The sequence below is a fragment of the Cariama cristata genome, unplaced genomic scaffold (assembly GCF_000690535.1).
Source record: "Cariama cristata isolate BGI_N322 unplaced genomic scaffold, ASM69053v1 scaffold23307, whole genome shotgun sequence".
In the NCBI taxonomy this organism is placed as follows: domain Eukaryota; kingdom Metazoa; phylum Chordata; class Aves; order Cariamiformes; family Cariamidae; genus Cariama; species Cariama cristata.
In genome coordinates, this window is record NW_009626396.1 from 1 (window position 1) to 23,594 (window position 23,594).

General features: G+C 47.7%; 1 protein-coding gene across 1 annotated transcript; it reads left to right on the forward strand.

Moving 5' to 3' along the window:
* Window positions 1–5,333: 5,333 nt before the first annotated feature.
* Window positions 5,334–18,479, forward strand: GTPBP1 (GTP binding protein 1). Its single transcript, XM_009704024.1, has 11 exons — window positions 5,334–5,443; window positions 7,967–8,147; window positions 9,208–9,556; window positions 10,007–10,130; window positions 12,061–12,175; window positions 12,627–12,771; window positions 12,914–13,096; window positions 13,901–14,036; window positions 14,615–14,793; window positions 15,304–15,501; window positions 17,808–18,479. The coding sequence occupies exons 1-11, from the start codon at window positions 5,338–5,340 to the stop codon at window positions 17,898–17,900; spliced, it is 1,809 nt and encodes a 602-aa protein (XP_009702326.1). The 5' UTR covers window positions 5,334–5,337; the 3' UTR covers window positions 17,901–18,479.
* The last annotated feature ends 5,115 nt before the right edge of the window (window positions 18,480–23,594 follow it).

Consider the following 23,594-nt stretch of genomic DNA (forward strand, 5'->3'; position numbering starts at 1 on the left):
TTCCCCGCGGGCTGGAGTCGGATCCTGAGGGGTCTGCCGTGCCGTGGGGAGGCGGCCGGGAGAAGCGCAGTAAAGTTGAGCTACGAAATGCTGAGAGGGAGCTGTGCCCTGGCCGGGGAAGGAGGGTGCTGGCAGGCTTCTCCGCCCGGCTCCTTCCCCTCCTCGGCTTCCCCCGGGACGTGCCTGCAGTGGGTGTTGCATCCTCTCAGCAAGGCCGAGGTTTGAAGCTGACAGCTGCTTTAACGTCTCGCTAACGTTTTCCCTCTGCGCTGGTTCTCTGTAGTTATCTCCGCTGCCAGTCGTACTAGTTCCTGGGGCTTTCTTCACAATCTTAAAAGCAGGTCAGAGCTTGTAACTTTTGAGCACAAGGGCTCAGCGACAAAGGTGCCTTGCCCTTGCGAACCTGGTTAAGTCAACACAGAAAGGTTTGTTCACCTTGTGCAGTTCCTTTCGAGGATCCAAGTGACAAAATTGTGTGGTGGTCTTATTTCTGTCGGAATCTGTTCTCGCTTCCATCTTGCAGGAAGGTACGTTGTAGTAATACGTGCATGTCAAAGCCCGCCACAGACTACATTGGCTGCCTTTCCACACTGTCTTCTGTTTTTTCCCCATTGGCTGGTCTCTTTACCTTTTGCTGCCAAGGGTTTGATGTATCCTGATGCCATCTCCCGCTCTAAAGTCTCCTGAAAACTTGGTTTGGTCCACTTGTAATTATATGATCCAGAAGTCAGCATAGCTGGTGTTTCCTCCTGTTTTGCTGCTGTCCCTCCTCTTCATGGTTCCAGCTGGAATTGTTCCAAAGTCCTGGATTTTGTTGCCCTCTGTGGAGAAATGGAGAGAGAGGAATTCTGATGTGTGGATGTGGAAACGTTTGTTTCTGTGGGGATGACCGGCTATTTTACAATATGGTACTGTATTAAAATAAATGTTATGAATATGTCTTATAAGATAGGAAAGAACAGAAATTAAACCTGCAGTATCTATTGAGCCACCTGTTCGTGCCTTAATGAGCTGGACAAGATTTTGATGCAGGATGCCAATATTGATCTATGCTTTGTCTTGGACGTGGCTGATGTGGAAGAGGTCCCAGGAGGACACCGAGGACTGTGTCACTGATTCTTGACAGCCAGGAACCTGACCAAAACTCTGACGAAGAGAGAGGAATGCTTTTCTCCCACAAACTCCATTTGTGTTGTCAGCCTGTTGTCCGTTCCTAGAAATCTGCAGGCACTGTGAAGGCGATAGGTAAGCATTGTTTTGACCTTTATTACAAGTTACTTTTCCATACAGCAGTGTACACATGCTAGCTTTTCCCTAGACCTTTTCTTCATCCCCATTTTGGGTGAGTGCTAAGACTATGAGCTCTGCCCCATCCCTCCCTGTCTGTCCCGCTATGCACTCAAAACAGCGATCCCCTATGGTGAGAATGCAGTAGCTAGCCTGCCCCCCCGATCCCCCATCTTTTCTGTCTTCCCAGTCGAATCGCTTCCCTCCAGTTCCTGCTTAAAATGGTAACTCCCACTGCAGTCAGTTTGTTTGCTACTTGCTACTTCTGTCCTGGTCTGACCCTCCCCCTCGCTGTGTTACATACTTTTCTCCCAGTCCTCCCCCCGTGCATTCATGGTAAGGTGTGCTCTTTCTAGAGGGAAACGCTTTGGGATTCAGTTATCAAGTGCACCTTGTCAGCTGGTCAAGCAAACAGTTCCATGCATCAGCACAAATTCATTATCCTGTCGATCTTGATAGGTGTTTGTTTTCCCTTCGGTACTAACACACTGCAGTAGTAATCATCTTTCAGGTCAAAACGATATCACACAAGGCTATTAGTGAAGCTGATACTTCTATTAGATCTACATTGACAACAGAACATTAATAGCACTTCAACTATGCGTGTCCACAGGAAATGGGAAGCAAAATATGACATTACTGAAGGTGCCTTTGCCCTGACTTCCCAATGGCTGGTGGTGGCCTTCCAGCCACGCAAAGTGTCAGGCTGTGTTATTCCAATAAAGAGCAGTACTACGTACCACATAGTATTTGGTTTAGCCCTTAATCTTTATAGTTTGTCTGCCTCATGGTTATGGGATGCTTCTTTTGTAAGGACTGCCTGTAGTAGTGCTGATACAACCTGAGCTCGATCTCACTGGTGTCTTGAAATTACTGTTAATTAATACCATGGCCACTTACTTGCTGTTGGGCAATGCAGAATGGCACGGTCCAACTTGTCCCCCTGAAGTAAGCTCAGAGAGCTGTAGCTTTTACCCACCTCTGCTCTATGTTAATCACAAAACTGATCAGAGGAAAAGTGGGAAAAGTCACCTCTCCCCAGAGACTGGGAAGAAACTTTGGAGGTGGCATCTCAGACTTGTGAGATATGTTTCCTTCTGTCATGAGAATAAAGCAATAACTGGTTGTTACTTTTTTGCCTTACAGGAAATCTGAGGTTGCTGGACCCTCGTGGCTCCTACTGTTAACTGCTCAATGCCTGGCAAAGTGGAAAGAACAAAAGTGAAAAATGTTGACTTTGTGAAAACCTCTGAGAAACACAAATACGTAGTGCAAGCATGGAGGGGATTGCCCAAAGGTGAAAAGCAAAAAAAGCAGAGAGGCCAACATGGAGGGCCTCTCTCCGACCAAGGAGATGGCAAAGAACAGGCTCCCTCTGTCCGGGAAGCTAGCTGAAGAGATGTTCAAAACAGCAAGTAAAGTCTTGCAGTGAGCCAGGAAACTGCAGAACTGTCTGCGGGCTGCAGAAGCAGCAGTTAGAAATAGCGAATGGCATTGGAAGGTGGATCCGTGAAAGCTGCCATTTGTCCTACACATCCTTCTCTTGCCGTCCCACTGTATCATATCAGCTGTAAGCTTCATCGATCCCAGGGTCGAGGCTTTGGAGGCAGCCTACCACTGGAACAGCCTTCAGCAGCACCTTTGCATGGCAGTGACAGCAGCAGGGTGGGAGAACAGTGTTTTGGGCTGATGTGTGTGGGTACCACGCTGTTTGAGCCCCCAGCTCTCCTGCCTGGCACCATGAAGAAAGGCTACAGCGAGCTGCTCAGCTGAAATATCCCCTGGTACTTTAGACAACACCCTGCCCACTCATGCTGCTGAAGCATTTGAACTCATAGGAAAACGAAGCTGGTGATGAGACTTGAAGAAACTGAAGTTAGTGTGCCTCTACACTGGTGGCCTGTGTTATTTTATTGATCTTTGTGTATGACAGCTTATTTAATAGATCTTCCTGAGTCCCTGGCCTGTGCTGGTGCACTAGCCTAAATGGTGAACCTGTCTGCTGTGCTTCCAGGAATTCCTGAAAGTGGTTGCTGGGCAAAACAACCCCTACACATCAACACACAGCCTTCCATTCCTGTTCTGATTAAGCCTCTGAACAGCTGCTGATTTCCCTCTCAATACATTTACATCCAATGGTCTCCTTTAAGAAGAAAACAAAACCAAAAGAACAACTAAAGGCAAAACTCGGTCTTTTGTAGCATGAAATAGAAAGACTCTATGGCCTTCCACATCAGAGTGCTTTACTACCCTTTGTAGACCCTGCCAAGTAGTTAAAAGGCTTAGGCAGGGCATGTGTCTAAAAGAGGGACATGAAGGTGATTGTCTCTCTTGTAGCTGCCCGGCCCTTGCAGACACGTACATGCTCTGTGTCACCCATAACATTTGAGGAAAGCTTGGTTTTGGCTGCCTTAAACCTTCTAACCGGTACTTGCTGTCTGTGCTTCAGTTTTCCAGATGCATGCGTTGCTATGACTTTGAAAACTGCTTAAGCATTATTTGTGGGGTTTTGGGTTCCCTTACACTCTAGAATTCAAATAAAGGTCTTCATCAACTATGTAATAGTAGTAGGTGGTAACGGTAGTTCGTCCTTGAATACACATTGTGTTAGCTGTGCTAGCAAGTCAGGCTGTGTTAGTAGAGAATGTTGGGCAGGCTTGACGATGTAATCGTTGTGAACTGCTATAAACCGTATGTTTTAGGCGAATCTAGCACAGATTTCAGACTGACCTCAGTGCTTAGTGGAGGGAAGTACATCTTTCTGGGCATAATTTTGGAACACGTATGTAAGGACAGCTAGTGGAAGTATGGATTTCATTGAGTGCCGTAGTGTGGCACAGGTGTGCCTACCCAATGGGCTATCGGTAGGGGATAGGCTTTACAACTCTTACTAAAAGTGCCTTTTTAACAGAAACGCGTATCTCAGTCGCAACAGCTATTGAGCCGCTGTACCGGGATGCTCGACTACCAACAGATTTGTAACCGTAGAGGCAGCCAGAGAGCAGGTAGTCAGTCCTGAAGAGATGATGAAGGTCTCCTTGGTCTGCCACTGCCACCCCACCATTGTGGCTGCTCCGTGCGAGTGTCATCAGCTGTACTGTATGAGCGATGCAGGTTTTTGCCAGAAATGGTGCTACACCGTTCTGTCCTAAGAAAAAACCCTTCCCGAAGCACTATCTTGTTGTCTTCATTTTGTGCTTTCTTTCTGTCCACTTTTTCGTTCTCTTGATGCCTCTGCAGGGAAGGGCAAAGGAAGTTGTGGTTGTTGCAATAGCTGCAGTCAAAGCTTGTTGGTAACACAGCCGCTGGCTTGCAAAACTGCAGCTCTCCGCTGGTGAAACATCCAAATATGCTCATACAAACTGCATTGTACGTCTGCCTCTGAGCACTGTAGTGTAAAGTTTCGTTAGGAGTTTGAAAATAATGCTTATTTGTCTTCTTTCCTTCCCCTCTGCCCACTCAAAACCAAAAGGGGAGATCAAGTATGTGAAAGACTTAGGAGATGCCCCAGGTTTTGGGGCCTAGGTGTGCTCTGCAGTGAGGTCTGGCTGGCTTCCTCTGACTGTCCGGGATGCTTTTGGGGAGCAGCAGCACTCTGTGCAGCGGAGGATGTGGAGTACCCAGCTAAGGAATTTCGTTGGAGAAAATATCTCCTCCCTTTTCTGTTTTCCTTGTATGGAAACATGTATTACACAGAAGTAGAAGTGGGATGTTCACTTAAATGTGGCTTTTAAACATTGGTTACTTCAAAATGAGATGCTTGGTGTTCTTAACTGCTTTGAAGTATATCTCCCAACGTAAATGAACTCTGAGCTCAGACAAATAACCTTGTGTGGTGTCACAAGGAAATAGCTGTCAGTGAAGCTGGTGTAAAAAAACCAAAACAACAACAAGACCCAAAAAAACCAAAACCAACAGAAAGTAGTCCAAGAAAAAGAGCCCTTCTCTTTCAGTAGAGCACACGATTGATTGTCCTTATAACTGAAGCTGGTTTTGAAATTGTTTGCTTGACATCTGCAAATGGATATTTAATCTTTTTTCCAGCTGGTGATGGTGAGCCCAACTTCAGAGCAGTATGACAGTTTGCTCCGGCAGATGTCAGAGAGAATTGATGAGGGATGTGGGGAGACCATCTATGTCATTGGTCAAGGATCAGGTGAGTATGGCTTCCTCAGGAAAACAACAACAAACATTAAAATTATAAGAAAAACCTAGTTCATCTAACTGGACAACTGCTGAAGGTAGTTCTTACTTCTCCAGAATAACTTGGAAGCCTCCATGAAGTACAGCAGAACATGTGGGACAGATTCTTTTATTTTATTCCTGCCAACAACTGTCTTATGTAGTGGAGCAAAACATATTTTTTGTATAAAATCATTCAAGTTCTTTTTTTGAAATAAGGCATAAGCTGCCTGGGCACACCAGGAAAAGATGAAGGATCTGAAATTATAGTAACAGTTTCAGTACAGTGAATCATCCTCAATGTCTAGTGGAGGTCTTGTTCTGTCTGGTTTTGTTCACTTTGCCATTGTAAATAACAAGATTTTTACCTCACAGGAATATATTGGAGATACTTCAGATAGCCCAAATACATGCTGCTGAGTTTCTTTGTTACTGTGTGTTTGTACTACAGAGAGAAAGGTTTTCTTTTTCTCAGCGTGAGGCCTTTATCGTCACATTAACTCCGGTGTGACTGCAGTCATTTGCTTTGCAGATTTTAGCAGTTAGCATGGATTACCTTTTTGTTCTTTGTCACAATTTGGATATCTGCATCTGATGCTGGTAAAATAATATTGAACATGGCCTGGCTTTGAAACCGAAATTTCTTTTCTGAATGCAGAAGAATTATCTATGGCTATTGTAAGGCTAAAGGCATCTTTCCAATATATTAGGTATCTGCTGGATATCAAGTTGTTATGATCAGACGTTCTACTAGTTACTATGTTTGAGGAAAAATACAAAGCTCTGGTTTTCAGTGCCAGGGTTGGCTGAGATAATGGAGAGAAAGAGCTGTGTTACCTCAGAACTGTGTGCTTTTTGGGGTTTCTTGGTGTCTTATGAAGCAGCCAACATAGAAGAGAAGCCAGGATTAGATGGCCGGTGGTCATTTAGCCAGTATCACAGTGATGGTGCTCTTGCCTCCAAGTGAGCTTCCCACCTATATATAGCCTCAGTCCTTTGATAACCACATTTGCGGCGGAGAGCTAGGTATTCAGGCTAGTAGCTGCTTTCTCTTCTAGGGTACCTTGTCAGGGTGTTAACTGGTGGTTATTGCAATGATGTACTTAAAAGTAGGCATTTGTTTCTTAAAACGTCACCTAAAGCTTCTGACTTCATTTTGGGTTGCTGCATAGTCAAGGAAGATGGGGAACTTTTCTGCAAATTGGAAACAGTAGCCAACAGAAAAAAAATCCTGATATCCCTGCCACCATTGCATTTCTCATTCACTTTGAGTGCCTATGGCTTTGATCATCGTCGATGATCATTCTCGGATGACTGAGAAGCGAGTGAAGACTGCCAGGAAACTCACTGCTTCATCGGTAGTGACCCTTCCGTTTCTCCCTTGGCTCTTACCCTCTCCTGTCCCCCACTTCTCATTCCCCTTCTATGACCCAAGACCCCAGCCGTGGTGCTTTTTGTTTTCACCACCATCTCAGCAGCTTCTCAGCCAGCTTATGAGCCAGATTGAAGTCACCCAGCAACTCTACTTGTTGTTGAGCTGTGCAGTAGTTAAAATGCTGATTAGTTCATGCAAACTGCAGTTACTGCTTACCAGCCGATGAATCAGCCATGCATATGAACGCGCACACAGCAATAGCTTTGGTCATCCAGGTACAATGTGGCTCTCCACCTTTGTTTGTTGTTTTTTCTTTTTTTTTTTACCCTCAGAGGAGATTCTGGCCTGAAATCTGTGCAGCTTCTCAGCATCTGGGTTAGGAGAGAAGCTGAGAGCTGTGGTCGCCTTGAAACTGTCTAGATAGTTGCCACTGGCTTGCTCTGACTCTCAGCTCATTGCTTGGGTGGGCCGTTCAGAGGCAGCAGTACCTCCTTGGTTTTTTCTAGCCTTGCGTGCTGTCAGCATTTCTTTCGAATGCCTGAACGAAGACAGTGAGACATGCCAAAAACATTGTTTTAACTGGAGTACGTGGGGGCTAAAGAAATCGCTGTGCAGGCCAGGCTTGCAGAAAATGCGTACTTGGGATGTGGTTTTATAAAATCAGCTGATTATTTAAATTGGTCCCACATTTGCTGGTTAATTGTGGTGATATTTCAGTCAGAGCTTTCCTTTTGTTAATGCTTTTCCCTTTATTGCAACGCGAGAGGAGATGTTTTATCTGACTGAAGGAAATTGCACGCAAAGTACCTTCAGAATGCGAAGTAAAGGAATTAGAGAGAAATGTTTCTTTCTTGCCAAGCCCTAATTATTTGCTTGTGGAAATTGTGAAGAAAACTCCTCTGGATGAAAGATGGTGCTTTTCTAGTATCTTTTAAGACTTAGAGTGAAGACCATTCTTTTTTTATTTTGGGCAAAGGGTGCTTATTCTGTTCACGTGGCTGACATCTCCAGTCCACCTATAAATCCTGATCAGCGTGAAAGTCCCAGGCAGAATGACATCGCTGCTGGCTGTTGCGAGGCGGTGCTCACTGACTGTCCTTTATCTCCTCAACATCCTACTAGATGGGACTGAATACGGTCTGAGCGAGGCAGATATGGAAGCATCCTATGCCACGTTGAAGAGCATGGCAGAGCAGATCGAGGCAGATGTGATCCTCCTGCGGGAGCATCAGGAGGCAGGGGGCAAGGTGCAGGACTACCTCGTTCGGAAACGTGTGGGTGACAACGACTTCCTGGAGGTCAGGTGAGGAGCCGGGTGGAGACAGGGTTAGTCAGCAGCTCAGCTGCATTTTTACAGTGTGAGCAGTCGGTACCGATGCTGAGCCAGCAGCGCCGATTGGAGTTTGGGTGTTAAGAGTTACCCAACAAAGGGAATGGAGTTTGACCACTCCTTGCTAATGAAATTGCCTTTTTGTTGTTGTTGCTGTCTCTTTTGTGAACAAACTGTTTGTGGAGATTTGCCTGTGTTTGGCAGAAGGCTGCAGCTCTCTACGTGACAGCTTCACAGTTTGGGGATCTTCTGTGTGCTGGAATCCCAGGAGGGAGTCACACATGGACATGTGTCTGTCTGTCTGTGCGTATATGCACGCTGCTGGCACACAACACTTTTGACTAAGGGTTCAGTTCTCTTCCAAGACTGTGATGATCCAAGTCACCTTTTAATGGACATATAATAGCTTGTGTAACATGACTTGAGAGTCTGCCCAGACCTGGATGGAATGGATTTCCAACATTTGCCAACAGCCGTAATAGCCACCTTTGTCAGAGACAAGGAGGGAGATTGCTGTAGGAGAGGGTTTTCCCCTAAAACGTGTCATTGTTGTTTGAGCTTTTCCTTTTCTGGGAACAGCAATTTAAATTTCGGGGCTCTCCCTAGCGCCTGGTACTATTGCAACATGAGGAATATGAGAAAGGCAGAGGTATTCTAGACCAAGGTGGGATTTAGTCTTTCTTTTGAATTGCCACAGTGTATATGTTGGATTGCAGAGAGTAGGAAGAGAGAGATTCTGTATGGCATCAAGCAACGTCAAGGTCAGCTGACTGTGTTCTGGACACCAGTGACATGTTTCCACAGTCTTCCACATCCTAGTCCTCAGAGTCTGGGATCTCCGCTGTTAACTAATAACTGTGAAAGAATCTCTGCTCTGCTTGTGCAGGGCTAACATTTTTGAATCTCTGTTTGAAGGTTAGGGACAAAAAGCTAGTTATTTGCAGGAGCAGTGGTGCTTGGGTTTTTTTTTTATCAGTTACTTGTTTCTTCAGGTATCATATTTTACCAGGTTCCTTTTTCTGTTCCCCTCCAGGGTAGCAGTGGTTGGCAATGTGGACGCAGGAAAGAGCACGTTGCTGGGAGTCTTGACACATGGCGAACTAGACAATGGCCGAGGCTTTGCTCGGCAAAAGCTCTTCCGCCATAAGCATGAGATTGAGTCAGGCCGCACCAGCAGCGTGGGCAATGACATTCTGGGCTTCGACAGTGAGGGCAACGTGGTGAACAAGCCTGATAGCCACGGTGGCAGCTTGGAATGGACAAAGATCTGTGAGAAATCCACCAAGGTCATTACTTTCATTGATCTGGCTGGTCATGAAAAGTACCTGAAAACCACCGTCTTTGGCATGACCGGCCATTTACCTGACTTCTGCATGCTTATGGTAGGTAGCAAGAAAGATGTACTGTACCAGCAGGAGCGGGGTTGTTCACAGCTTTAACAGCCTCAACTTTTTTCCTATTGCAAAATCCCTGTGGGGTTGTGGAGGGAGGCAGCATCTCCCAGAGGTGGAGAGCAGAAGCCACTGGGGATATCTCACCAGGACTCTGAGGCAAGTGCCCCAGGAGTGTCAGTCCCAGGCAGGCCCGAGGTGTATGATTCTTGAAAACGGAAAGATTTCTAAATTCCAGAAAACCTCGTTAAAACCGAGGAGAAATGAGTCCTTAGCCAGTGTCCAACAGCATTTTAAATGAGCTGAGTCTGCTCATACAGTCCCAATGACACATCTACAACCTAATCACAGCCTACTCTATGTCTGACACAAGACCTTCTCTGTAACCCAGCTTACTACAGGAGGAACATTTACATCCCTGTGTCTTGTATCCCGGTGTAGGTTGGCAGTAACGCTGGGATTGTTGGAATGACCAAGGAGCACTTGGGCCTGGCGCTTGCACTTAATGTTCCCGTCTTTGTTGTGGTGACCAAGATCGACATGTGCCCTGCCAACATCCTGCAAGGTGAGTCCTACAGAGCTCTCTCCAGGGCTATTTCTTACTTCTGGACATGCTGTTGTCCTCTGCTTGGGTTCAGGAATTACTGCTGGAGGAAAACTGCTTATCTGGTTTTGGCTGCATCTTAAACACCTTCCAGAAATCGATCCTCTTCCCTTGCCCATTTTGCAGGCAGTTCACTCAAAGTCACCATTTCAAAATTACCCGAGTTGAGGGACTCAGCTGGGCAACCCAGAAGTGTTTGCCACAGGGTTTTGCTTGATTGACCTCTAAGGGGAGAAGCATACAGTTGGAGTTGTGGCTTTGCGTTCTCTCTGGGTATTTAAACGTGGAGGGAAAGTCTGGAAGTCCTCTTGAAAGCTGCTTTCCTCCTTGCCTACAGTTTGAGCGTGATCTTAAGCTATGATCAGACTTGTTCTCTGGCAGCCGTTAGATGAAGGGGCAGCTGCTTGTTACATCCTGCTCACCTGGGCACTTCTCAGATACGCTGGCATAACTACAGCAGCTCCTTCCTCTGTCTGAACAACCAACCAACACTTTATAAATCGTGGTTCAAGGCAGCGGCATATGTGGGCTGTGGTAGCAGGACTGGACTAGACACAAGCAGGGATGGCAGTGAGCAGCAGGGACTAGCGACTTTTTTGCTCAGCAGCAGTTAAAGCAGTGCCCCTTTAACCTATGCTGGACATTTTTTCAGGCTGACGCCAACTCTCACCTTTAAAATTCTCTTGATGTGTTTCTCACACCTTCAGGAACATGCTGTGGTTAATTGGAGCAATTATTCTTTTGATAATCAGTCCTAAGAATCAGGAAAGTGAATGGTCCCAATACTGTCTGTGGTTAGTTCATTATTGTAAAAATCTTAAATATGTTTCAGGTAAACAGACGCATGTGATCAGAAGATAATCTGGATGTCTCTATAATAGATGTTTGGCAAATAAATGTAAGGCCTGACCGTAAGATAACAACTGGGAAGGAAGGAGAAGGTTTGGCTTGGAGTGAGGAGAGAAGAGCTGCTCTTGGGAGAAGCCACTCCTGTGTCATGTTCTGTTTAAATTACACTTGAGTCAAATCTTGTGTCTATCTGTGAAGAGCAGATGGCATGATTAGATGTTTGTGTCTCTGTATCCAAAACATTACTTTCCCGTAGGCAATCATTTGTTCACAAAAACCGTCTAATTGGATGACAATTGTAGAATATAAATGATCTGCTCTTTTAAGCCCTTGCTAGCCTTTTTTTTTTTTTCCTAATTTATTGTAAGGCACATTGCAGGAGGCTGATGCTAGTGCATCAGGAAATGCCCTGCTGGCTGATAGATAGGAGGCTTAGAAAATAAATTAAAAAGAGGCAAAAGATCAAAGTTGGGAACCATGAGATTGGTCCCAAAATATTTAATTTTGGGTCTGGTCCACCTACAGTGTCCTAGTCTGTGATGGTGATCTTTAGTTCTCTCATTTTCCAACCTTCTACGGCAGGTTGATTGCCAGGGAAATTGTGTTGAGGTTTGTTTGGTCAAAACTGATTTCTAATTCACATGTTCTCAAATATTTAAATTCTTGAGTGCTGCTGGTTTTCATTGAATTCAATACAAAAATCTTTTATAGGAAGAGGAAATACCTTGTAACTGCTTAAAGCTACTTAAGACAGCTATAAAATGTCTACTTCACAGCATTGCACTTGCAGATACGAACATGTATGTCTGTTCATGTATGGTGACGCTTGGCAGCAGGCTAGCTGGCATGAAATGGAAGATGGAATGGCTCCTAAGTCCCACCGGGGCTGCAGCAAACTCGTAGTCTCACTCACGCACCTTTAGCCATCTTCTCCTGTCTATTTGTGGCAAGAGCAACAGTCTCCCTTCGAGGAGAGACCCCGCAAAAGCGATTTGTCAAGACGGGAGATGCTGCCCTAACGATATTCATTTCACCCTTTAAGAAACCCTGAAGCTGTTACAGCGACTGCTGAAGTCCCCAGGGTGCAGGAAGATTCCCGTGCTGGTTCAGAGCAAGGATGATGTCATTGTAACAGCCTCCAACTTCAGCTCAGAGAGGTAACGGGAGTAGAGGAGAGTCGTTTCTCTTTCGATCTTATTTGGAGACTGGGTGAGAAGATTCAGAAAGAGAGTCCCATTGTCTAGATGTGTGAAGGTTGCATCTGCCATGTGGTGTGTTGATTCCATTAGAATGTCTTGATTCTGAGGTTGTGTTCCCCTCTCTGAGACGGAAATGAGAGGCTGCTTCTGGGCAGTCTGCAGAAGATGGCAGGGTATTCAGCTTCCTTCAGTCCTGGAACCTTACACCTTTTCCTGAATGTCATTAGAACACAGAGGCAATGTTGCAGGTTTTCAAACATGGGGTGTTGTGCATCTGACTGCTTGCCAGGCTCTCCCTTCCTAGCACTGTGTGTTGAATTCAGTCCCAAGATTTTGGTTGTCTTCCTACATGTGGAATCCCAGGCGGGGAGGTGAACTAACTCCATTTTCATCGATTTTTCCTTTACAGGATGTGCCCGATTTTCCAGATTTCAAATGTCACCGGGGAGAACCTAGATTTGCTGAAGATGTTTCTTAATCTCTTATCTCCACGGACCAGTTACAGGGAAGAAGAGCCAGCAGAATTCCAGATAGATGATACTTACTCTGTCCCGGTAAGGGGCCTGGTATTCAGAAGAATTTTCTGTTCCCTCTTTTAGGTTGAAGAAAATATCTTACCTAGAGAGGGGAGTTCTAGAGCTCTTCTGCTAGCATGGTCAAGTAACCCCAATTACTGTTTTTTCTTTTTTGACACAGGGTGTAGGTACAGTTGTGTCTGGGACGACACTGAGAGGCCTAATCAAGCTAAATGACACCCTGCTGCTGGGGCCAGATCCCCTTGGCAACTTCCTACCTATCGCTGTCAAGTCCATCCACCGCAAGAGAATGCCCGTCAAAGAAGTGCGGGGAGGCCAGACTGCCTCCTTTGCTTTGAAAAAGGTGAGAAGATCTGCTCTAGACCCTCAGAACAGGAACCGCCCTCCTAATTTTAAAGTGCTCTTGGAGTTCAGCTGCAGTAAGACTGCTTCTGCAAACCTCAGCTGCCTCATTTCGCAGCGGAATAAAATCCCAGGTCCCATGTCCTGGTTGTTCCACCTGACAGCTGCCAGGTGATAGCAGTGGGACCCAAGGTAATGAGGAATAGTGTTGGAGATGTGTAACAAAGTGGAGGCACTGCAAGAAAAGTTTCCTTTTGTGCTGGAATTGCGTTAATATGGTGGGCAGCATATTTACACTGTTCCTTTCATCTTGTAGGACCAGCTGCATGATTTGGAGTTTAAAAATAAAAATTCAGTGCAATTCCTGCTTTGAAAGGTTTCTGTCAATAGAAGCTGCACTGATTTTAAGGGGATATAGTTCAGACTATACCAAACTTCATGTGTTCAGGCTTATCATGTTGTGTTAGCAGACATCATGCTTTTGGAGAGATCATCTGCTTGGATAATGTGCAACCGGGATGTATGTTTTGCTTTTAAAGGATCAATGAGTTAAAACTTCTGTGTCAGTGTCCAGCATTCCCAGCGCTCTTAGCTAAAGCTTCCTTAGAAACTTCAGCTGAATTTGATTTTTGCAACCTTTGCATAATATCGTTACGTACTGCTAAACAGCTCTTGCTTTGCCTTTTGGTGAGCATGAGTTAACATCTGTGAAATCCCTTAGGATCCGTCTGGATGCAGTCAGCCAGAGAAACAGATTTCTTCCCTGAAGAATCACGCTAAGGTTTTTTGTGTCTCTGCTTTTCAGATCAAGCGTTCTTCCATCCGGAAAGGCATGGTAATGGTGTCACCCCGCCTGAATCCACAAGCATCGTGGGAGTTTGAAGCAGAGATTCTGGTGCTCCATCACCCCACCACCATCAGCCCACGCTATCAGGCCATGGGTATGTGTCTCAGTGTTGTCTCATCTTTGTTTCCCAGTGGTAACAGTTTGAATCAGCTCTAGCCTGAGATAATTTTACTCTGATGGCTCCATCAACCTGAATATAAGCCATAGTTCCTGGTTTTACCTTTCCCAGCGATGTGTTAGAGAGGAGGGAGCTTACAGAGGAGCCTGGGGGAGGTTGCAGGTAAAAAGGAGATATGTGACTCCAAGTGTACTTGAAGCCTGCCTGAGCCAGATTTCTGTGGTGCAAAGATTCTTCAGCTTCAAATGCTGATGGAAAGGCTCATTTTGGGTCCTGCCCTCTAGCCCAGCCGCTTGGTATATAGGATTCTGTTGCGGGTGCTTCAGGAAAGTCTCCATTTGAAGGCAACTGTTCTAGCTTATGTGTGTTTTCTTTTTGAAGACTGAACAAAGGCAGCTGCGTCACCCATACAGTCTTTGGTACAGAGTAGATTTTTACGTTCCAAATGCAGGGCTGTTAGCTGTAGGGTAGCAAGAGCTGCCTTACGTGTCTGTCTGAAGCTTATTCCACTAATGGCACTGGCTGTTGAAAGCCTTTGTGCATTACATTTGCAGTGCATTGTGGCAGCATCCGTCAGACGGCCACGATTCTCAGCATGGACAAGGACTGCCTGCGGACAGGGGACAAAGCCACAGTGCACTTTCGCTTCATCAAAACCCCAGAATATTTGCATATAGACCAGCGGCTGGTCTTCCGTGAAGGCCGCACCAAAGCTGTGGGTACCATCACTAAGGTAAAGGCTGAAGAGTCCGACTTTTTTTTGCCCATTAGCTACTTTTGGCACTGAGAAACCAGCAGGAGAATCCGGATAGCTCTGGAAAATTGAGGGAAGAGGCCATCCTTTGATCACAAACGTCAGCCCTGACATGGGTTGCGGATGACTGATGTGCTTTGTCGTGTGGTGGGTCTTTAGCTGGTGTGAATGAGGGCATGCGAAGGTGGGGGGTGAACCAGATGGTTCTTAAGGCTCAGTCTCTTTCTGACAGCTTGTAGCCGGTCCCTTTGATTCATGTTGTGGAGGGTTGAGTGTCACCTCAGCCGAGTGGCCCTTTCCACCCTATAAGGGTTCCTGAGGGCAGCTCCGAGGCCTAGGTTTCTTTGAACAGCTGCTGCTGCGTTCTTCTCCTGATGGCTATTGGTATCAATTCGCTTGAGGCTTTTTGTTAAAAAGCAGCATTGATCCTTGCCACATTGGCCTAGCTGTTTTAATGCTGATTTTGGCCTCTCCCTTTGTAACTTGCAGTTACTGCAGACCACCAATAACTCGCCAATGAACTCCAAGCCACAGCAGATCAAGATGCAGTCAACCAAGAAGGGAGCTGTTACGAAACGAGAGGATGGTGTTCCCCCAGCTGGGATGGCAGCTGGAGGCCCACCAGCTGGGGACGAAGCCCCCTCAACAGCCGCAGCACCACTGACACCTACTGCCCTGCAACCATTGGTAAGTGAGGAAAATGTCATGTCTGTCCTAGCTGTTTGCATCCTGGTTTCATCTGTTGGAGGAAGGGCACTCTAAAGCACAAGCATTATCCCCTCATACCCTTGAACTCACCTTGGGACTCAATGTGTGCAACAGAAACAAATAGAAATGTAAGTAGTCTCACAGCAGAAATGGGAATTCTCTGATGACTGGATGACTCCTCATAGCTGACCTTTCAGCAGCTAGCAGCTTAGGGTCCTGCGACAATTCAGGTTGGACCTCAGGAAGCATCTAGTCTAACCTCCTGCTCTAAGTAGGATTAGCTGTGAGGTCAGACTAGGTTGCTCAGGGTTTTATCCAGTCATGTCTTGAAAACCTCCAAGGAGGAAGACTGCACAACCTCCCTTGGCAACTTGTTTGTCGTGGTTTAACCTCAGCCAGCAGCTAAGCCCCAGCCAGCTGCTCGCTTACTCAGCCCCAGTGGCACGGGGAAGAGAATCAGAAAGGTAAAAATGAGAACACTCGTGGGTTGAGGTAAAGACAGTTTAAGCAAAGCAAAAGCCATGCGTGCAACGCAAGCAAACCACGGAATTCATTCCCCGCTTCCCCTGGGCAGGCAGGTGTTCAGCCATCTCCAGGAAAGCAGGGCTCCATCACGCCTAACCGTTACTTGGGAAGGCAAACGCCATCACTCTGAGCGTGTGCCCCCCTTCCTCCTTCTTCCCCCAGCTTTATATGCTGAGCATGACATCATACGGTGTGGGATATCCCTTGGGTCAGTTGGGGTCAGCTGTCCTGGCTGCATCCCCTCCCAACTTCTTGTGCACCCCCAGCCTCCTCGCTGGTGGGGTGGGGTGAGGAGCAGAAAAGGCCTTGACTCTAGCAATAACTAAAACAACCCTGAATTATCAACACTGTTTTGAGTACAAATTCAAAACATAGCCCACACGAGCTATTATGAAGAAAATTAACTCTACCCCAGCCATAACCACTGTTACTCTTCCAGTTCTCTTCCCCATCCCACTGGAGGGGAGTGAGCGAGCGGCTGTGTGGTGTTTGGTTGCTGACTGGGGTTAAACCATGACAGTGTTTCAGTACTTGACTGTCCTCATGGTGGAGAAGCGTCTCCACATACCCAGTAGCTGAACTAGGGCAGCATCTAGCAGGCAGTCACAGAATGGGTGTCTGCTGTCTGAATAAGAGGTAGAACATCCCTACCCTAGAGAAATTACAACCTAAGTAGTAGCATTAGGCACAGGTCGTCTGCCCTGTCAGGGAGAGAGGATGGAGACATCCAAGGAGAAGGAAAGGCTTATCTCTTTCTAGAGAAATTTATCCAGGTTGTTTTGTTGGTTAGGACTTCTCAGCTCAGCTTGTCCGAGGATACCTAGCCTTTCTGGTCTGAAAGGAAGAGAAACTCAATTCTAACTGCAGGCTTTGGGAGCTATTCATCAGCTTTATTACTGATAGAAGAAAGGTCTTCTCCTTTTAGTGTACTTATCTAGTAAGTGAAAAAGGTTCAGGAATTGACTTTGTCAAGAGAACTGGTCAGTGTTCCCCCTCTTAATTTTAGCTATCTTAGTTGCCATTGGTCAAATCTCACCCTCTTGAGCCAGGCTGGCTGCTGAAAGAGGGCCCTCTGACAGGGGTGCTCTCCCTTCGCATATGCCTGTGGCTTCTTACTGATCCCCAGCCTCCTCTTTGTCTTGGTGTAGCATCACTGTGGTTGTAAGTAAGTAGTGCTCCGAGCATGCTCTTTGTTTCATCGCTCCCCCTGAGAGTCTGTCTTGCTTTTGTTCTTGCTTACCTCTGCCTCTCTCTCCTTGCTGCTTCCCCTCAGCCTGCACTGGATGAAGAGCCCCACATCCGTGAGGGCAATAAGGTATTTGACTGCTTTAAAAGGGAACGGTGGGCTTGCTGGCCTGAGGCTGGGAACAGAGTCAGGTTAGCGAGAAAGCCCTGGTGAGGGGGGGTGGGGGGGGGCTCTCCTTCCATTCTGCATAAAACCAAGGGAGCCTGAGGCCTCCATTTCCCGGATGCTGAGCCCCATGGAACCTGCTGACTCTCGTGGGAGTGAAGCATTCAGAAAACTGGGAAATCAGGTCCTCCCCAGCTTGAAGAACTGAACTTCATGGTGTATCTGTCTCTCCTCCTTCCTTTATGGTGTGTCTGCCTGCCTTATCTCCTTCCTGCAGTGGTAGGAAGCTGATCAGTCACAACTGCCCTCCCGCTGTCTGGACGTGTGTGTAATCCATCTGAAGTCTTGCTGTGTTGATACCCTGATTCAGAGGTCGCTGTGCACTAAAGTGTCTCTTCTTGTTTTTCAGTCAAAAATCGGAGGAGGAGGCCGGCGACGTGGGGGTCAGCGCCATAAAGTGAAGTCTCAGGGAGCCTGTGTGACTCCTGCCAGTGGCTGCTGAATTTCTTTCTCCTCCTCCCTCTGAGGAATTCCTCCCTTTCCCTTCATTTCTTATCCAAAAGATCCAGAGCAGCTTAAACCAAAACCCATCCCAGCTGATTGGCTGCAGAAGAGTCATCCCTCCTCCCCGAAGGAAGCGATGGAGAGGAGCATAATTTATAAGCTAACGAAGGTGATAAGACACAGAGAACTGAGCAACTGACACCTTCCTCCTCCCCCTGTCGACACATTTTTGTACATCATGGGCTTAGTTTTTATTCTTATTAGTTTTTATTATATTTTGTGTGCATGAAGATGAGAGAAGAGTCTGGATAGAACCGAGAAGAGCCAGTTAGCTGCCTCCCTCCTCCCTCACCCCATTCTGTCCACAGGACTTGCTGCTCTCCTCCTCTGTGCTGTCTCAGATCCAGAGGTTAGCAAACGTCTGAAATTTCAGACTTGCAAAGGTTAAAACACGTTGGTTAGGATGGCTTCATAGGGCATTGTTTCCTCACCACTGTGGCCCTGCGCCAAATACGTTTCTGGATTCCCTCCATCTTGAACTATTTCTAAGTGAGTTTAATTTAATTTTGTAGGGACTGAAGTTTGAAGGAGAGGGTAAGAAAGTTCATTTGTTGGCGATCTAAGAGGGAAACGACTGGAAAGCAGTTCTTGATGTTGAGGAATCCTATACTAAATATCCTTCTCAAACACATTGATAGCACTTAAGATTTTAATTAGTGACGAAATTAAATGGGCAGTCATTTGCCCACCCTGTTCCCCTTCCCATCGTGCTGCTTTTCCTGTTGTTCAGTGCACATTGGAGCAAATCTGACCTGCCTCTTGAGGCTGTGGCAGCTCAATTGACAGTATTAAGAACATTGTGCAGGAACAGTTGGTCCATCCCTTGAGCTAGAGAAAGCCTTCTCGCCTTGACGGACAGAAATCACAGGTGGTAATGTACCTTTGGAACAGAGACACCAGGCAAACATGACCTCCCCCCATTTTGTTTACTCCAAGATTTACCAAATCTTTTCTGGAACTCCCTGGCCAACCTTTGCCATGGCAGAGATTTGTCTCCCTCTTGGCTGAAGAGGGCAATGATGAATTGGTACCAAACTTGCAGAAGTGCTTTCAGTTTTGGAAGTATGTGGTAATTTTTCTGACTTTCATTTAATTTTTTTTTTAAATGAATGACAAATTCTGGCTTCTCCAGGAAGGCCCTGCAAGGACAGCCTATGAATTAACTTTATTGTTATCTTTTTTTTTTTTTTTAACCCTGGCTTGTGCAAGTGAGCCAATTCCCTACTTATTTTGATCTCTCTTCTTCTAAGGCTGCCTCTTTGCTTGGCTCCTGTGAGGACAGGAGGTATCCTCTGCCGGTTTGTGGTGAGCTGTGCGAGCTTGGTAGCATTTTGAGGGAGGCGGTGGCATCCTCAACAAATCGTTGCTCTCCCCAGCAGGTGTGGTCAGCCTCGGTTTCTTTGAGGGCTTCCTCCTCTAGTGAAGGACTTTTCTTTTAATTAGAGGGAGGCTGTAAAGTTTCTGTCCCTTCTTAGCAAGTTGGTCCTGTTTCTCATTCTGTGGCACCTGTGTGGAGTTAATTCCAGTTCACTTTGTGATTCGAGGTAGGCTTTCAGGCGACAGCAGGCTCAGGGGCAGGAAAGAGAGCGAGCGCATCTCCCACTGCCGACACCAGCACTCCAAGAGCATTACCCGGCATAGGAGAGGAATGTGGTTTGGAGACGAGGGTACTTTGCCTTCGAGACCGCAGTGGGTGGAAGGGGGAGGTCAGACAGTCCTTTCCAAGCTATGTGCCTAAATACCAGCACTCCCCTGGTCAGGGAGGAACTATAGGCGGCTACAACACTAATAGCACCCGCATTGTGAGGGGGTGTGAAGTGTGGCTAAGCAGGGCACGAGGGCCTGGTTTGTTTGGCCTCTGGCCCTGTAGTAGCATCAAACTGCATCCGATTTCACTGCCCTCTGCTTCCGAGGGGAGCAGGGAGCTCCAGGCGGTTTTCTCTTTCTCCATTCCTTGTGCTCCAAATGAAGGAGACTGCCGAGACTGGAAGAGGGTTTACTTCAGTTTGTGCAAAGGAGGTGGTGTGATCTCTCTTTTGTGACCAGCATTCAAAGATCACTCAGGCTCGTGTGATCTATAAAATAAATTTTAAAAAAGTTTGTTCCAAGTTAAAGTATGTCTTCTTGCTTTTTGTCCCTCTGGAAAACCAGCGCTTGCTGCTTTAATGCCAGGAGCCAGACCAAACGGGTTTGCCTGGCACTGGCGGCCTTTGCTGGCTACAAGAGGAGGCTGCGTTCATAGTGAGGAGCAGGGGAGGGCACGCCGTGCCACAGGAGAGATGCTGCTGAGCTTCCGCACAGCCCCAACGGCTTTTACTCTGCCCAAGATGTGGTGCTGCACAGCGGTGAAATGAGAACGCTTGCGTGGTGTGAGCTACTCTGCGCGAGATGTGTATGTGTGAAGAGCTGCTTACAGCAAACCATTTGAGGTCAGCTCCATCGGAGACATTTTGCTGGAGGACGCAGTTTTAACCCAGCACTTCCCCTGCCCGCATACATGTGTGAAGAGCTGCTCACAGCAAACCATTTGGGGTCAGCTCCATCGGAGACGTTTTGCTGGAGGACGCAGCTTTAACCCAGCACTTCCCCTGCCCGCATACAGCTTGTGCTCCCTGGGCCCTTGCTATGACTTGCACCTCACCTCTTTCTGTAAATACAGCAGGACTCTCCAAGGGCTTGGAATTGGCCTTTTCCTGCCTCCTCCGTTGATCTCAGGTTCACGAAGGCTGTTCCTGCCCTGCACGGCCCTTTCTCAGGTAAGCGTTGAGCTGGGAGCTGGAGCAAAGACCCATGCAGCCCCTCTCCTCCTTCTCCTGGAGACGACTGGTCCAGGGCCAGCCGAGAACAAGCCTTTCCCTAGGGTGGCCTTCTGCAAGGAGCTACATGGGTGCTCCTCACCACCAGCCTGCCTCCAGCCCATCCTGGTTAAGCAGAGACACCAGTGTGACCCTCCCCAAGCTCAAGCCAGTCCAATTTCCCTTTCTGCAGCCTTTTTTTATGCTCTAAATTAACTTCCTGATGCTGAGGACACTTAAGTATTTCCTTTCTACTTGCTCTTTAGCTGCCTGCTAATAATTTACAGCCCATGTTAAGGAAAAGAGAGCAACCTGCAGCCACCCTTAATTATGGTTTGTGTCAGGCTTTGTCCTTGCCCTCCCTGCTCCCCCAGCCTCATTTGCTGCTCCTCAGGGCCAAGCCAGGCTCTCCTGATGCCCACGATGAGGCAGCAGATGGACTCCTGCCCAGGGATGGCCTGAAGGTCACAGCAGGATGGGCTGAGCACACAGCCATGGCCTGGCACGGACTTAAGACTACTGGAAGTCATTGAGTTTTTAAGAGTAAGTCTTGCTTTCATCATTGCTCCAAGCAGTTTTTGCATCCCGGAGCCTGCTCGATGACAAGGTAAAAACTGCTGATGCCAGAGTTAGTATGTCAGGCTGGAAAAACAAGGATTTGCCATGAGAATATACGTAAGAACTACAAGAATAGCTTTGTCTATCTACTAGCTGTGCATCATTCCTACCTGCAAATTCACCTGCAAAACACCCAAACCATTCCCAGCAGTTTTGATATTTTATTGGTCTTGGTATTTTTTTTTTTTCTTGCATAGGCATAAATTACAATCTGTTGATTAGAAAATAAAATGAACCAAACAGTGCAGCATTTGCAACAGGCTACAGCATCAAATACAAATTTGTCTCCTGCCCGTAACCATCTGTTTCTGCAGGGCTAATTCGTAACATGTGTAGGGCAAACCAAGGAGGGAGAACAGAGGAGTAAATGAGGGAAATCTGCTCTGACAGCTGTTTCGCATTTCTCCTGCCTCACCAGGCTCATCTTCTGCATCAGCACCAGGACCAAATACCCCTGGGCAGGGATGCACCGTGCTGAAGCGGTGGGTTTATGTGCCCTCTTTTCCTTTGCAGCTCAGGAACGCGGTCCAGAAGTGCCGCCAACTGCTGCCGGCGAGAGGCAGCCGGCCGGGTACTCGGTGCTGGGGCTGCAGCCCAGCACCGCTGCAGAATTTGGGGGCTGATAAAAACCCTGCACCTAACCTCAACCTGCTTTCCTGGGGATCTAAACCCAGCACTATCTAGAGAAGAGCATAAACCCCCAAGATGACCTCTCACTCACATCTCCAGAGGGTTTTACCCCAGAACAGCAGAGCCTTTCATCTCTAAAGAACAGGGCAAGCTCACCCCATAAAGCCAAATGCTCCCTGCCCCATAGCCAGTAGTTAACACCCCCACAGAAGGAGCAGAGACCCCACTCCAATTCCTGGTCCCCCCATTCCCACCGCACACCAGCACGCCCCATTTACCGAGAGATCATCCACCCTGACGGCCCAACCTCTATGCCAGGGAGCCAGAAGAGGGGTAAGAAAAGGGGTTTTCCAGCCTCGTGGTTACGGTACTTGCTCCAGCAGCCAGAGAACCCCTGGGGAAGGGGGAGAGCTTCATCTCCGCACTCTCTTTATCATTCAATTAAATACAGGAGCCGCCCTGCCAAGCCTGGGACAGGTCTAGGCATTCCTAAAAGCCCAAGTCCATACGCACAGGGCACTGACGGACATGACTCCGAGGCAAGCGGGCAGCTGTAGACAAGTTTAAAATAACTTTGGCTGTGGATGCCAAGAATTAAGACTACACTCAATATAGGAGAGAATTTATCGTCACTGGATCTGGCTGCAAGCCTGCTTTCTCCCAGCAGCAGGGCCTCCCAGCTCTGCGGAGAGCTCCACGGGGTAATTTTAACTTGTTGGAGATGGGGCTGTGCCCTTTGGGCTCGCTTCCCTTGCTTGGAGCGAGGAGACCCCCTCCAGAATGGATGTGCTGCCATCATCCTCATCCCCTTGGGCTGGTACGGAAGGGGTCAGGGCTCAGCACCTCTACCTGATGCACATCAGGGCTTGCTGAAAGGAGAGACTTCTTCAGCCCCTTCCCCTCCTCCGTGCCCCTCGCCCTACGGTCCTTCAAGCAGGGAAGACCAGAGTGGGAACCAATTCATGGTGCTCCCCTAGTGCTCACGGTGCCAGGGGAAGGACGATGCCAGCATCAGACGGGGCTGAAACACTAAACACAAACCCTTCCGCTTTTCTTTCAACAAAACAAGACGACTGTGGAGGTTGCAAACACCATCCAAGAACGCAAGCCAAACTAAGCGTGATGCAGGCAGCCAGGAGATGGAGTGACCAGATGGCCCTGGTGCTCCTCAGCCCGGGGAAGGTCCCCGTGCATCTTTCCTGGGGAGCTCTCCCCCCGCCCCATCACACCATGGGTACAGGCAGGATTTACGTGCCCGTTGCAGGCACAACTCCCCATCCTGCTCCGGCACGGTCCTCTGCAGCCAGGGCTCGGGGAACCAAGCGATGCCGGTGAGGAGAAGGCAGGAGGGAAAGGGAACCCTTCCAAGAGAAAGGAGGTCAGCCCACACCAACCATCTGCCATCGGGGACCGGGAGGTGACGGAGGCAGCCCCGAGCACCGCAGGTGGGGGGGAAAGGCCCCGTTGCTCCCCAAGGTGCAGAAGCATGCTAGCACCTGCAAGTCCTGGGGATTGCCCCATCTCCCACCCAAAAGACCACCGAGGCACGGAGACAGTCGTGCAGAGCACTGGGACAGCAGCCCCCCGCT